The sequence below is a fragment of the Anas platyrhynchos genome, chromosome 2 (assembly GCF_047663525.1).
Source record: "Anas platyrhynchos isolate ZD024472 breed Pekin duck chromosome 2, IASCAAS_PekinDuck_T2T, whole genome shotgun sequence".
NCBI lineage: Eukaryota > Metazoa > Chordata > Aves > Anseriformes > Anatidae > Anas > Anas platyrhynchos.
This window is the reverse complement of record NC_092588.1, coordinates 16,727,565-16,741,100: the sequence shown is the minus strand read 5'-3', so window position 1 is coordinate 16,741,100 and position 13,536 is coordinate 16,727,565. Positions and strand designations below refer to the sequence as shown.

At 31.3% G+C, this 13,536-nt stretch overlaps 1 protein-coding gene across 4 annotated transcripts in view; it reads right to left on the bottom strand.

Annotated features, from left to right (window-relative positions):
* CSMD3 (CUB and Sushi multiple domains 3) overlaps positions 1-13,536 on the bottom strand; it is a 641,367-nt gene that overhangs the window by 257,350 nt on the left and 370,481 nt on the right. For all 4 annotated transcript variants that reach the window (XM_005009295.6, XM_038175100.2, XM_038175101.2 and 1 more), the window contains 3 exons: positions 10,457-10,595; positions 7,326-7,513; positions 4,595-4,783 (listed from right to left, as the gene is read on the bottom strand). In XM_005009295.6, the coding sequence (XP_005009352.3) occupies positions 4,595-4,783; positions 7,326-7,513; positions 10,457-10,595 (516 nt within the window). The remainder of the gene's footprint in view (positions 1-4,594; positions 4,784-7,325; positions 7,514-10,456; positions 10,596-13,536) is intronic.

The following is a 13,536-nucleotide window of genomic DNA, read 5'->3' as shown; positions in this document are numbered from 1 at the left end:
AGTTTTCTCAAAAAAGAGAAAATATGCATAAGAATAGAAGCTTCTGAAAAAAGGAAAAAAAAAAAAGACTTTTTTTTTTCAGTAAGATGAACTTAATGTAAATACAAATAAATGAAATCTATTTGTTTTCCACAGCGATGGAAGAGAAAGCATAAATTTATAATTTATGCTTTATGTAATACTGATTGGTTTTACAAAAGGTTTCAAGCATTAGCAAGAAAGACTGGTAACGTGAATTCAGGAAGAACCACAGAATGGAAAGATAAACCTATTGTATGTGTTTGTATAAATATAAATCTATATACAAATACACACACAGTAGTACCATTGCATTCAGCTGTTTAATTGTCTCTGACTTCCAAACAACAAACTAATTCTAAGTTGATTTTCATTTAATATGTAATTTGATTATAGAACAGAAATATAAAGATAGCTAAAAAAAAAATTTGAAACAGTGAATTACAATTTAAATCATATGCTGTGTTTCGTAGATAAAGAAATTTCAGCATCTGGCTTCCCTATTTACACTAGATGTAATGTGCCTTAAAATGGGATGCATGCAAGGAGTAAAAATAAAATAACAATACAGACATCCAATGCTTACTAACAGCTTCCTGAAAGAAACTTCGGACTTGAGTTATACTATACAAGAAAATAGCATAATAAAGTCTAGATTATTCATAATGAAAGCTGTTACATCTTTATCTCCTTATTTAAATCTAAAACATATCAGGACATACTAACACCTTCCAAGTGTAGATTCTACCATACTGAATATTTGCATTTGAATATATATTTTTAATAGTTGAAATTTTAATAAGATTATTGTTTTTATCTTAGAGATACCTTTACAAAAATAACGTAACACCTTTGCCAGATCTCCCTGATAGATTCCTCATGACACTGCACAAGTCAGATTTGCTAATTCATTGTAACATCTTGGTGTTTTCAATATAATCATTGAATGTCTTCCATCTAATTTGAATGTTTTTCTTGCTGATGTTCTCTGTTTATTCATTTTCTTAAGCAAATAAAGATCAAGTGGGATGCCAATATTTACCCCTAATCCAAATACCTGATAAGGATTATTAAGTAATTAATTTCATGTTATGATGAAGAAAAGAAAAAGCACATTATACTCTTAATTATTTAAACATTTACTATTTTTTCCTGTCATATTTAACGGGATTAATATATTACTTTGTATATTGTTAATATAGGTTTTCTCACAAATATTCACAGTTTAAAAGAAGATTTCTATTATAATATTCAAACAGAAAGTACATGATAAGCCAAAATTTTTCACTTAAGCACTGGGAAGAGTTACAGTCAAATTCAAGGGAGTACCGATAGATACATACTGAGTAAATCATACATGGATGTTACATAGGAATGGTATAAATGTAAAACAAGTAACATTTTTCTAAACAAAGCTCAAAAACATCTATTTTCTCTCTTAAGTGCAACTATTTTCTAAAGACCTGTTAATATTCTTATTAGAAAATAATATTTGTTATCTATTTGCATATTTGTTTTCCTAGGTATTGTGCCCTGTATTTAGAGCATATAAACCAAACTGCATCTGCAGATGTACTATTTAAGAATAAATAATTATAGAATAATACAAATAGGTTTTCTCTGTTCTATGTGGATAAAAACAAACAAAAAGATATGAGCATTTTACCCACGAGACAAAGAAGGAAAAATATAGCAAAAGTTCTAAAGTGGAGGCCTTCATCACTGCCACTTCTTTTTAAAATAAATTATGTATATATATATACATGTATATATATATATAGTCAATACAGCTGTCCATAAATTGGTCACACTTCCCCCGAAGGACTGTTAAAGAATCTTCCTAATAACAAATTACTTCATTTTTTGAAGAGACTGATGGCTGGACAAAGAGTTTTACTCTTAGTTTTATGGTTGTATAACATATTTTAAAACAGTGGAGCTGCTGTCTTGAAAACTGAAAGCAATTCAACTACTGGAATAAAAGTTTGGACTAAATCATATTCTGACATCCCTTCCAGCCATAATTCTTCTATGGTCTTGTATCAGAGAATTTGAAAATATTTTCCTTTATCTTTGAAAAGCATGAACAGCAGCAGATAATGTTATCCTCAAAATTTTATATTCAGAGATCTCTAAAATTAACATTTCAGAACTCCTTTGCTATTACAAATATAAATGTGTGATTGCATGTGTATGTATGTATACACACAGAGCAATGCATAATACAGTGACTGTGCATCCCTTATCCACACAGATACATGTAAAAATTAAAACTAAGGAAATGACCAATAAAATCCGTCATGTGTATCAATCATTCAGATATGAATGAATTATACAACCTGTCATGATACACCCCTCAGGCTAGTCTTTACAGATGGAGACAGCTGTTTTGTTTGTTCATTTTTAAACCATTATTCTCAGTATCCTCTAAATGTTCCTATAGACAATGAAGTGTGACTTCCTGGATAAGCTTTTTGTGATGCTTATCTGTAATATCCAAACACTTAATGAAAAAACTAGCTTATACTCTTTCAAAGAATGCAATCACAATCAATGCAGTCTTCAACTCTGAGGAAGAACAGGGTCTGAAAAATCTAATTTTTTTTTCGTATACCCCTCTACTTGAAAGCACTTGCATTCATGAGTTGTCATGTTTTGTTTGCACAATTGTTGCTACATGATGTAATTATCAAAAAGAAATACTTTTAACTATCTAGAAATAACCCAGCTCCCCAAAAACTGATACAGCAATATAACAAATGAGCAGGAACAGTTATCAACTTGTTTATTAGTGGCATGGTTAATATAAAGCCATCCTCATAGTTTATAAAACCAACAGCCCATTGAGCAAATGCCCTTTTTTCCCTGGAGGTGCAAGGACTCTGGATTCTATTTAAAAACATTTCACTAGAGAAGAAATTCAGCAATAAAATTAAAATGAGTTCAACCATGAATTGATTAAATTTACTAGAATAAATGTACTCAATCCTGCCTTTAGAGCATATTCATTCAATGGACAATTGCCATTTAGCGATGTGCTCTAGAGAAAAAAAAGCTCATTTACTTAATGAATGCATGCTAGTGCAGCATCTTGAGGAAGAAATTCATCACAATACATGCGTTCATTTCACAGCGGAGCACAGTATTCATAGGGAGTGTGTTAATACTGTTTGTTTTAGATGGTTAGCATCTAGTGCCTATCAACATAAGCCACATCTTCTATTTACAGCCTATCCAGCCAAATATAGTCTCCCTGCCTGTGAGCTATTGGAACTCTCATCCCAAGAATTAGACTAAGAAACAGAATCCTTTAGGTTTGCTGAATAGAGTGCCATTTTCAGGAGAGTGACTATTCACAAATCGCTGGTATCATCATACCCTTCCATGTTCAACATAGTCATATATAAAATATGAAGCATTTGCTAACTAATTAAGCTAAAGGCTTAAGTAAGACCCTACTGGTCAAAGACTCTATAATCTATAGAATGAAATTCAGTGGAAACTATTATATTTACATATGGAAAGTCATACATCCATGATTCAATAAACATTTTTCTTAGTCTTCTTTCAAGTTCAGCTTTTACCTTCTGTTATAAGATGCTAAAAATTGTTCCAGGAAAATAGATTATCATATGCTTTACATAGAATTTATGTATTCAGTAGATTATTTTTTTAATAAATGCTACCTTAGAATTAATTGGGTGAATTATTCCTGACAACATTTTTATCATCAGAAAAGCATGTTCCATATTCAAAGGAAAATATTTATTTTGAGAAGAAAACAACTAAATATACACCCTAATAAACAGAATATACTTTCTTAATATTAAATATAAATGATATTATCCTAAGAGGAAAAATGTCATAAAATCGATAATTCTCAGAAATTATTAATTTTTCAAGCAGATTCCATAATGACATGCTGGCAACTCCGAAATATGTGAAAAAAAAAAAAAAAGTTACTTGATACCATTTTTGTTGCATTTAACAATCATAAGCACAAACATCAAATATCATGTGGCACTAATCAGTTCTTACAGTAATTTAAGGGTGACAAGTTTTGTTAAAAAATTAGGAACACAGTGATCAACATCAAACTGGAAAAAATGCAGTTTTGAGTCAGGTAGAAATAAACCTCATCTCATGTTTTGTATATCAACACCAAAGATGGATATCCAACCACAAATATGTGTAGTTTGTAACAACTTTACAAGAAGATGCGCATTAGCCTTACATGCCTTAAACTAACAGGTAATCAGTTAGTCCATGGTAACATATATTCAGATACACATATCTTCAATAATCTTCCAATTTAAAGAATTATAGAATCATAGAATCATTAAGGTTGGAAAAGACCTCCAAGGTCCAACCATTTTTACATCATTCTCTCCATTTATTACTAAATATCACTTCACATATATCACAATATATCACAATATATAATCTTCATTTCATCCAACTATATTTTTTTTCTTAAAATTAGAGGATTTTTAAGCTCCATTTAAGTCATTTGACTAATATTTTGGCAAAATGTGTAAATTTTAAGGTACAATTTATTTTAACCATTCACTCTTACCATCACAAGTAGGGAGTGGGTGACTCCACCAGTGATTTTTCTCACACAGCAAAGGCTCCTCATGACTTAGCCTATAACCTGGATCACAACTAAATGAGACAGTGGATCCTATAGAGAAGTCATGTCCATAACGGCGTCCATGCACTGGTATGCCAGGATCCAAGCAAGAGTAAGTATTAACGGTTACACCTAGATTATAATAAATGAATAAATAAATAAATAAATAAATTCTAACCAATTTGTTTGCTTGTTTGTTTGTTTGTCTAAGTAATTCTCTGTAATGGGGTGGTGTGGGGGAAAGTTCTATTATAAAACGTTTTCAGTGATTTATAAAGCAATTATAAAGCATTTTCATTGATTTATCCTTGACATTTGTTTCTCTGTGTTACCACTGTAGGTCATTATAGCCAATGAATTGCATTCTGCTGATATTGCAGACAAAAAACATTGCAGAATTTAGTGTAAATTTATGTTGATCCTATCTCAGTAATGTTATGCATTGATTTACAGAAATTATTTTTACATAAATTATTTTCAAATCTCATGTTCTTTGACATGTGAGATATTGGGGAGACAAAAAAAAATGCAGAAAAAGAAGTAAAGATAAGTTGACTTGATACAGAGAATATTTGTATGTGCTAAAAAATTAAACCTTTTACATTATTTCCCATTGAGATTAGTAACTTCATTATGAAAGAATTTGGGGAAAAAAGAACAAAAAACTCTAGGAATATTACTGAGAGGTAACAAATTAGAAGAAACAGTTGGTGTAGGATCTTCTGGGTGTTTTATCCTTCTACAAAAATTCGTACACAAAGGATATCCTTCCTTAAAAAATAATACAGTGTGGAAATAAAAAAAAAAAAAAGCATAAAAAAAAAAAACACAAACAAACAAAAAAAATATCAGCTTTCAATAGGATTGCTGAAGAGAAAAACACTGAATCATTTAGCATTATTATCATCCAGAAAGAGGAAAACAGATTTGCCCTGTACTGGAAGCAAAACACAAAGAAGCAATAAAAATTGAACAAAAATAACATGCATATTAAATGTCTGTACATAAACAGATCATGGTAAGCAGAAAAGCTACTAGAAATAGCTTATATAGTGTAAAAATTATTAAAGATGCATATTTTTAGAATTCTCCTATATAAACTGAATATAGTATAGTAAAAACTATAGTATAAAGTATAGTATAATATAAATTGAATTTAGTATACACTGCACTTTCATTCTTCACAAGTTTAAAGCAGAACTCTGGAATGGGGATCAATTTCAATGAAAATGCATTTTATAATGAAATTGAAGAATTCATACATTTGAAAAGAATATTCAGGTTCCCTTTCAAAATTTAGTTAATTAAAAGAGTAGATATAAAGGTACTTCTAGTAAGTACATCTTTCCTCTTTTTGCTGTTCACATTCCTGAAGTGTAATTTCTACCATTAAGCATTATACTTTTAGCCAATTATTTTAAGAATTAAATGATCTTTGCTGGGAGCATTAATCTATTTTTCCTAATGTGTAAGGATAGATATCCCTCACATTTCATATTGATGAGAACTTAACACAATCATTAATTCTCCTCAATGTCGATGATAAACATGGAAGTACTGAGTGAAGTACTCAGTGAAGGCTGAGACAGTAAAGAATTTTGAAATAGTAGATTTGCTGGGATAAAATGCCAGAACTTTGCATTTAATGGAGTTCAAAGCAGCCAAAATTGTAATAGGCAAAGGAAAGGCAAATGAAAGGATATTATATTTAATATCATTATCATTAGTGATCATAAATAATGTGAATGGTCAAAAATATGGCAAAAAATTAGGAACATCTGAAAATTCCTTAGTGGTAGTCCCAACAAGTATGAAATAGAAATTGATAACAATGTGTTCTTGATGACAGTAATTACAAAAACTATTTTTCACATTAAAATACATTTTGGTAAAACAAACATATATTTAGAAAAACAAAAAGTAAATGACATGATAATATAGCAAGTTACGTGAATTTTAAGCATTCATAAAAATACAAAATCTTACTGATACTTTCTACAGTGTAGTTTATACTATACTAGACTATAATATAATTTATAGACTATAATTTATATACTATAATATAATTTATATATTATAATATATAATATAATATAATATAATATAATATAATATAATATAATATAATATAATATAATATAAGGGAAAATGAATACTTCTACATAAGATTTATAATCAACAAATCACATATGGGTTTTTAGATCCCTAAAAATCCATAATCATGCAATTTGGTAATTGATTTTTTCCACTCATTAATGTAAATCACATTTCCTATTAGCTTCAGAATTTCAGATCCATCAGTCAGGACAGTAATTCAGACATTTGCTTTAGAGTTTTATAATTTTACTGATTTTATGCAGTCTTATACATACAAAAATACATTATATAAAAGGTAAGAAAAACAAGACATAATAGCAACGTCCAGAAGAAAGGCATTTATGTGCCATTCTTATTTTCTGATTCTTAAAGCACAGAGCACTACAGTAATTACATTAAATGAAATTACTATGCATTGTTCTGCAGTTTAATATCACCAAATCTTATTCAATTTGAAAAAAAAATAAGAGGCCTGACTCAGCAATCTACCAAAGGCAGAGCATTTAGACATTTATATCTTTATGACCATGATAAGCAGAGAAGAGGAAATCAAACCACACAGTTCACAATGACTTACTTTCATAATGAATCTTGAATCCATTGTTAGAACGGCTGTTGTCAGTTGTAAAGAGGAGATAAATGAAATTGCTACTGCTAAATAGGAATTGTGGGACCTGAGTACCATTGTAGGATCCCAAAAGTGGAGATAATAAATTAGGTCCATCATGAACTTCTAAAACATCATAATTGAGTTCTGTCTGAAATCTGGAATTGAGGAAACATCCATAGGTACAAATATAAGAAGCAGTTAAACCAAACACATAGCAAGTATGTCACATTTTTAAAACTATACTTCTTTCCTGACTATAATATTTTAATTATTTCTCCATATTTCTACTTTACAAGATCAATTTTATTATTACATAATTAATACAATAATCACATTTCAGGTTTGTGTCCTGGTAAGATGAGAAATAAGTTTTAACTCCTTGAGCAGGTTTGTGTTGCAGAAAAGTAAACAAAAGTAAGAAACTAATAAAAAAAATCCTGGCTTGCTAGCAGAGATTAATATTACTTCCACACACTATTTTATATCACATAATGATTTTCATTTATGGAAAAATAAACTAAATGATATAGAGGATAGGTTTATGTGTTCCTGTATTGTATCTATTCAATTTGGCACAAATATCATCAAAGTACTTTATATTACCAAAAATCATACTCTGACCACTTACCCTCAAAATTGCCTATAAGCAGGGATAGAACCACTTAAAGCCTCTTTGAGACTCCTGTCACTTTGTGTGAGTCACAGTTCAGTGCAAAGTAGTGGCAGAAGTTAAGTAAATAAATAAATAAATAATCAAATCTTATTTAGAAAGCATTACAAAGTGAAATGTCCCTTTGCAATCTGCATGCGTGCTGTCTTTGTCAAGAAAAAACAGAGTATGACAATGCTGCTAGATACCTCCTTGTTCTTGTTTTTGATGGTATCACCAGTCCCAAACCTCTGTTTGTTATTTTGACAGCAGTTTCCCTCTTGCAGTGATAGATCTTACATTAATCATATTGCTTTAATGGACTCTCTGATGAATTACTGAAAAACCCTTCCAGCATTAGAAAGAAAAACATTAACAACAGGATCTTTCAGATATTCCTAACTCTCTCTCTGATTCACTTAGATGCCTAATTCAGCTTTGTGAAATCCATTCAAGGAACAGAATGACTAACAACAATGTACTGAAGAACTCTCTGTTTTGAGATTTTTGTCCCAGGAACCTTAACCTAAAATCTAAAGGAGTCTGGCAAAAGAAGAGAAACCATATTAAACCTCCAGAACATGTTTTCTTTTATTTCTGTTCTGATCATATGAAATAACATAAAAAGAGTGCAAAGAAATAAAATATTAGGGAGTTAAAAAAATAAAGCAGGATAAGCCTAGAGGCCAGACAGCTGAAAATTTAGGGGAAATGAATGTTTTGGGTTTTTTTTGGCTAGTTCCCACATGAGCTCAGAATATGTTTCTAAATCAAAAATACTCTGCTTCTGTCAGACTACAGTGTTCTTCCTCCTTAATAAGCCACTAATCTTAAATTAACCTGGATGCCTTCATTGCTGTGTTAAGTCTATTCTTATGGAGGACTTTCCAATGTTCAGTCAAACAGACAGGAGTGAAACAAACTTTAATACAGAAGGAGATGCACACTTTTTATCTTATTTGAACAGCTAAAGCTGCTCTAATATTTATAGCACACATTTTTGTTTTTGAGACAACCTGCAAACTCTGTGGTGTCAGGATATAAGCAGAATACCCCAACACACAGTGTATTCTCATTAGTCAAATGTGACTAGTGCTCCAATCAGTAGTTTGCTGATTAACATCCCTAGCATTTAAAGGCTCATAATTAGGCTTCACGATAAACACTTCATTACAATGAAGAATGGCACTCACATTTCTCACTTTCATCATTTCAACTCAGCCTGCATAACTACTGACTTACAACAGAAATCCAACAGATTATCATAGCTATGACTGTGTAAAAGGAGTAAACTTATCACACTATTTATTAACAGTCCTGAAGCAAAAAATGAAAAAGTCCTTACGAACTCCTGGAAAGCACTAAAAGAAATAGCTATTATTCTTTGTCTGTAGTTCTCTTTCTTTTTTTTACCTGTCAGGCTTCATGGCATAGGAATACAATAGTACATACAGGGAAAAAAAAAAAAAAAAAGCTTTTAAACCTATCACAATGATTTATTTTTTTTTCTTACAGAAGATCCTCATTTCCATATCCTGCTTAAAATGAATTTGAAATTGTATTAAAATGAAGCAGTATCTTCTCTTCAGATTGAACGTGACCAGGACCAGTCAGAAGATGCAGTATATATAGCAACTGAGAAGTACTTGAATGATATTTGTGCATATAACTTTTCAAAAGACTTTTTTTTTTTTTTCCTGGATCATAATCTAATCTCTTAATATTTACAATTAAGAATAATCTAGAACATGCTTAAAATATGTAGAACATATGGATTTTTTTAAATTACATTTCATATTTTGCTTTCTCATAATGAGTTTAGATTCAACACCCACAGCTTGCTACTATTAGATTTAAGGCTCCTAATATGTTTCATTCCTTTGAATCAGGAAGGGATATAACAGGCAAAACAGGAGAAGTGAACTGCTGCAGTAATTTGGGGAAACTGTAATTGCATCCTGTAAGCACCACTCCTTTCAGAAAAACAGATCAGATGACCTCGTAAATATTCATGATGGATTAAAAAAATAATAATAAAGTATTTAATTCAGTTATGACTGTTAATTCGGATTCTCAGAGTTGAAGATTTCACACATTTGAGAAAAATAAAATGGCTTCATAAGTATAATTCATCACAGTAACACATTTACAAGCAAATTGAACATGTTAATCTTTATAAAGAGACCAAGCTATTAACTAGGGCAGACAGACTTAAATATATACAAAAGGTAGGAATTTCAAAAGCTTTTCAGTTCACTGAAATGAAATTTATATTGAAGATAAAATTCATGATCTGCAGGCACTATCATGTTTTGGAAAATTCTACCCAACAATACAATTACTTGATTTCAGAAAAAGTGAAAATTAAGTTTACGATAGAGCTAATAAACTATTGCTTCTGATAAAAACAAAATTGAAAATATTAAATAAGAAAAATATTAGCCAAGACCTTTCAAATGTAATTTTGATAGAGTGTCCTGGTTCAGCTTCTATCACCCACTCACAATTCAAGGAGTCTTTATAATACCCAGGCCAGCCTGGAGAGAGGATTACTCCACTGGGAGATGAAAAATGTCCACCACATGGAGCTAAAAATAAAACAAAGACAAAGGTATAATAACACAAACTTATGATAAGTAATTCACCATTACCAATTTCATTATAGCATATGTATACTTAAATTTAAAAAATCCAGCTGCAAGAAGATGCAAGAAGACTTGAAGCTGACAGACTCTGCAGGGCTTGGAATTAGATGGAGAGGACTGAATTATAGATAAAGAACTGAATTAAGATAAAATTAACATTGCTCAGGAAGTGATGACATAAGCTTTTATACTGTATTTTTACAGCTACAATACATTTTACTGTAATAACAGACATAGAGCAAAACACAGTGCTTAAAACCTGGGATTGTTTCTGCTTTTAATTATGAGCAGAGAGAATCAAAAACAAACCAACAAACAAACAAGCAAAAAAACTATGCAGAAGTTTCAGTTGAATATTAAACTTGAAATTAGTAAAATGTTATTTCAGCTTTGACATGGATCCACTGGGAGACTACATGCATTTTATTTGTCAGGTTGGCAGTTCAAATTCTGTGTTCCTGAAACAAATATACTTACCATTTTTACAAGATTAGCTAATATTTTTGAAGCATTTGGCAAATACATTTTAAATGTTGTAAAATATCCATAGTCAAACAGAACTATTAGAAACAGTATGTACTATTTCTCTCTGTAATAGTAAGCAAAGACAAGCTATTAAAACATAACTAAAAACAAAATATCTGATAATCATATTCAAAGTTTTTTAATGGCTTAATAATGCATTAATTACAGGAATAATCTCCACAGCTGTAGGTCTTGCAGAGATGTCTGCATTCCTGCTTGAAGTGTCACCTAGAGCAGGTTGCCCATGAGCAGGTCCATATGGTTTCTGAAGATCTCCCAGGAGGAGATCCAAAATTCTCTGGTAAACCTGTGCCAGTGTTCTGCCTCAACAGTAAAGTGCTTCCTGATGTTCAGACAGAACCTCCTGTGTTTCAGTTTGTGCCCATTGCCTCTTGTTCTGTAACTGGGCACTACCAAAAAGTACCTGGCTCCATCCTTTTTTGCACCCTCCCTCTAGGTATTTTTAGATAGTGGTCTGATCCACCCTGATTTTCCTCTTCTCCAGGCTGAACAGTCCTAGCTCTTTCAGACTTTCCTTACAGGAGAGATGCTCCAGTCATCAAATGATGCATCCTTCATCATCTCAGTCAGTGGCCCTTTGTTAGATCCCTTCCAGCATGTCCATGTCTCTCCAGATGTGGTCTTACCGTTGATGAAATAGAGGAGAAGGATCACCCCCTCTGACCTGCTGGCAAAATGTTGCCTAATGCAGCCTAGGATACCATTAACCTTCTTTGTGGTAGGTATACATAGCTGACTCATGTTCAACCTGGTATCCATTTTCTTTTCTGCCAGGCAGAAAAGCTGGATGGCCTCCAGCATGTACTGGTGCCTGATGTTGTTCCTCCCTGAGGACAGGACTTTCCACTTCTCCTTGTTGAACTTCTAGAGATTTTTGTATGCCCATTTCTCCAGCCTGGTGAGGTCCCTCTGGATGGCAGCACAAACTATCAGCCACTTCCAGCTTCATGTCATCTGTAAACTTGCTGAGGGTAGACTCTGGTCCATCATCCATAAAGCTATTTATGTACTTAATTATCAGAAGACACATTTATTTATTTTTTTTATTTACTTACTTATTTTGTTTATTATTACTAGTATCATGTAAGTATCCAGTTAGAGGGCAGAAACTTTTGGGGAAAAGAATGCCGAACTATAAAGTTTCAGCACTCTTTCAATTCATTCTTTATGCATACATGGCTACACAATGATGAAAAGAAATGTGCTACATTTTATACGTCTGACTGTATTGTTGGGAAGTCGGCAAGTCTCTTTACTAAACAGTGAATTTAAAAAAAAAAAAGTCAATTTCTTACTTTTTTTTTTTTTGCTTAGACACTTCATATTCTCTGTATTTTTGCTGCTCATTTTAATGAAGCAGCACTGTACATGCTATTGTCTAAATTATTCTGTACTTCTCCATTACAAAAATGTTTTAATTTTGTTCCATTTGACACACCTTCAAATTGAAGATCATGAATTATGACATAAATATCTGAATATCTCATAAATATCTAAATATCTCTGTTTTTCTCAGGAAATTACCAGGGTCCTGTATTGAAATGATGAACTGTTGTAATGAAGCATTTTATATTTTTAAGGACATAATATCCCTTCTTCCTCCTACTGTGTGGAAAAATATATATATATTCTAAAAGATATATAAAATTTAAAGTTCAGAACTAACAATACTGCAAACATCTCTAAATATGCAATTATAGAGTTTTAGTCTCCCCAATCCAAACCCCTCCCTGTCTTAAAATATCATTTCTTAACTTTCACCTTAAGGTCCTTTTGTCAAACTACCTTCATCAAACACTATCAGTCAAACATACAGTATTTAAACTAAGAATTACATCAATACTTACAGTTGTAAGGTTAGCATTAAAACATTAATCATCCCTACATTTTATTGTATATAACTACTTATGCATATCCAAAATACATATGGAGCCAATATACTACAAAATATACTAACAAGAGTAATACCAGATGGTCTTATCCTGAGCTAGTGTACTACCATAGTTGGCACGTAGTATTGCTAAATTTGTGCAAAGCTCCACTTTATCACTAAATTTACATTGAACTGTTAAAGATTATATTTGGAAAACAGAACTCTTTTACAAAAAATGATTCTACAAATATTACATTTGAAATAATACATATCTCTTTGATTGTGTAAATTCACTATGATTTCTCTTTGTATTTGGGATCTAACATAATAGTTTTGCTTTGATGTTTTTGTTGTTTTTTTCTATTGTTTAAAGAAAATCCTGCTTGTCCTTCCCATGATTATGGTTCTTCCTGATGTCTTCAGTGCAAATTCTTTATCTGACATTTACTATCACATGCTAATTTC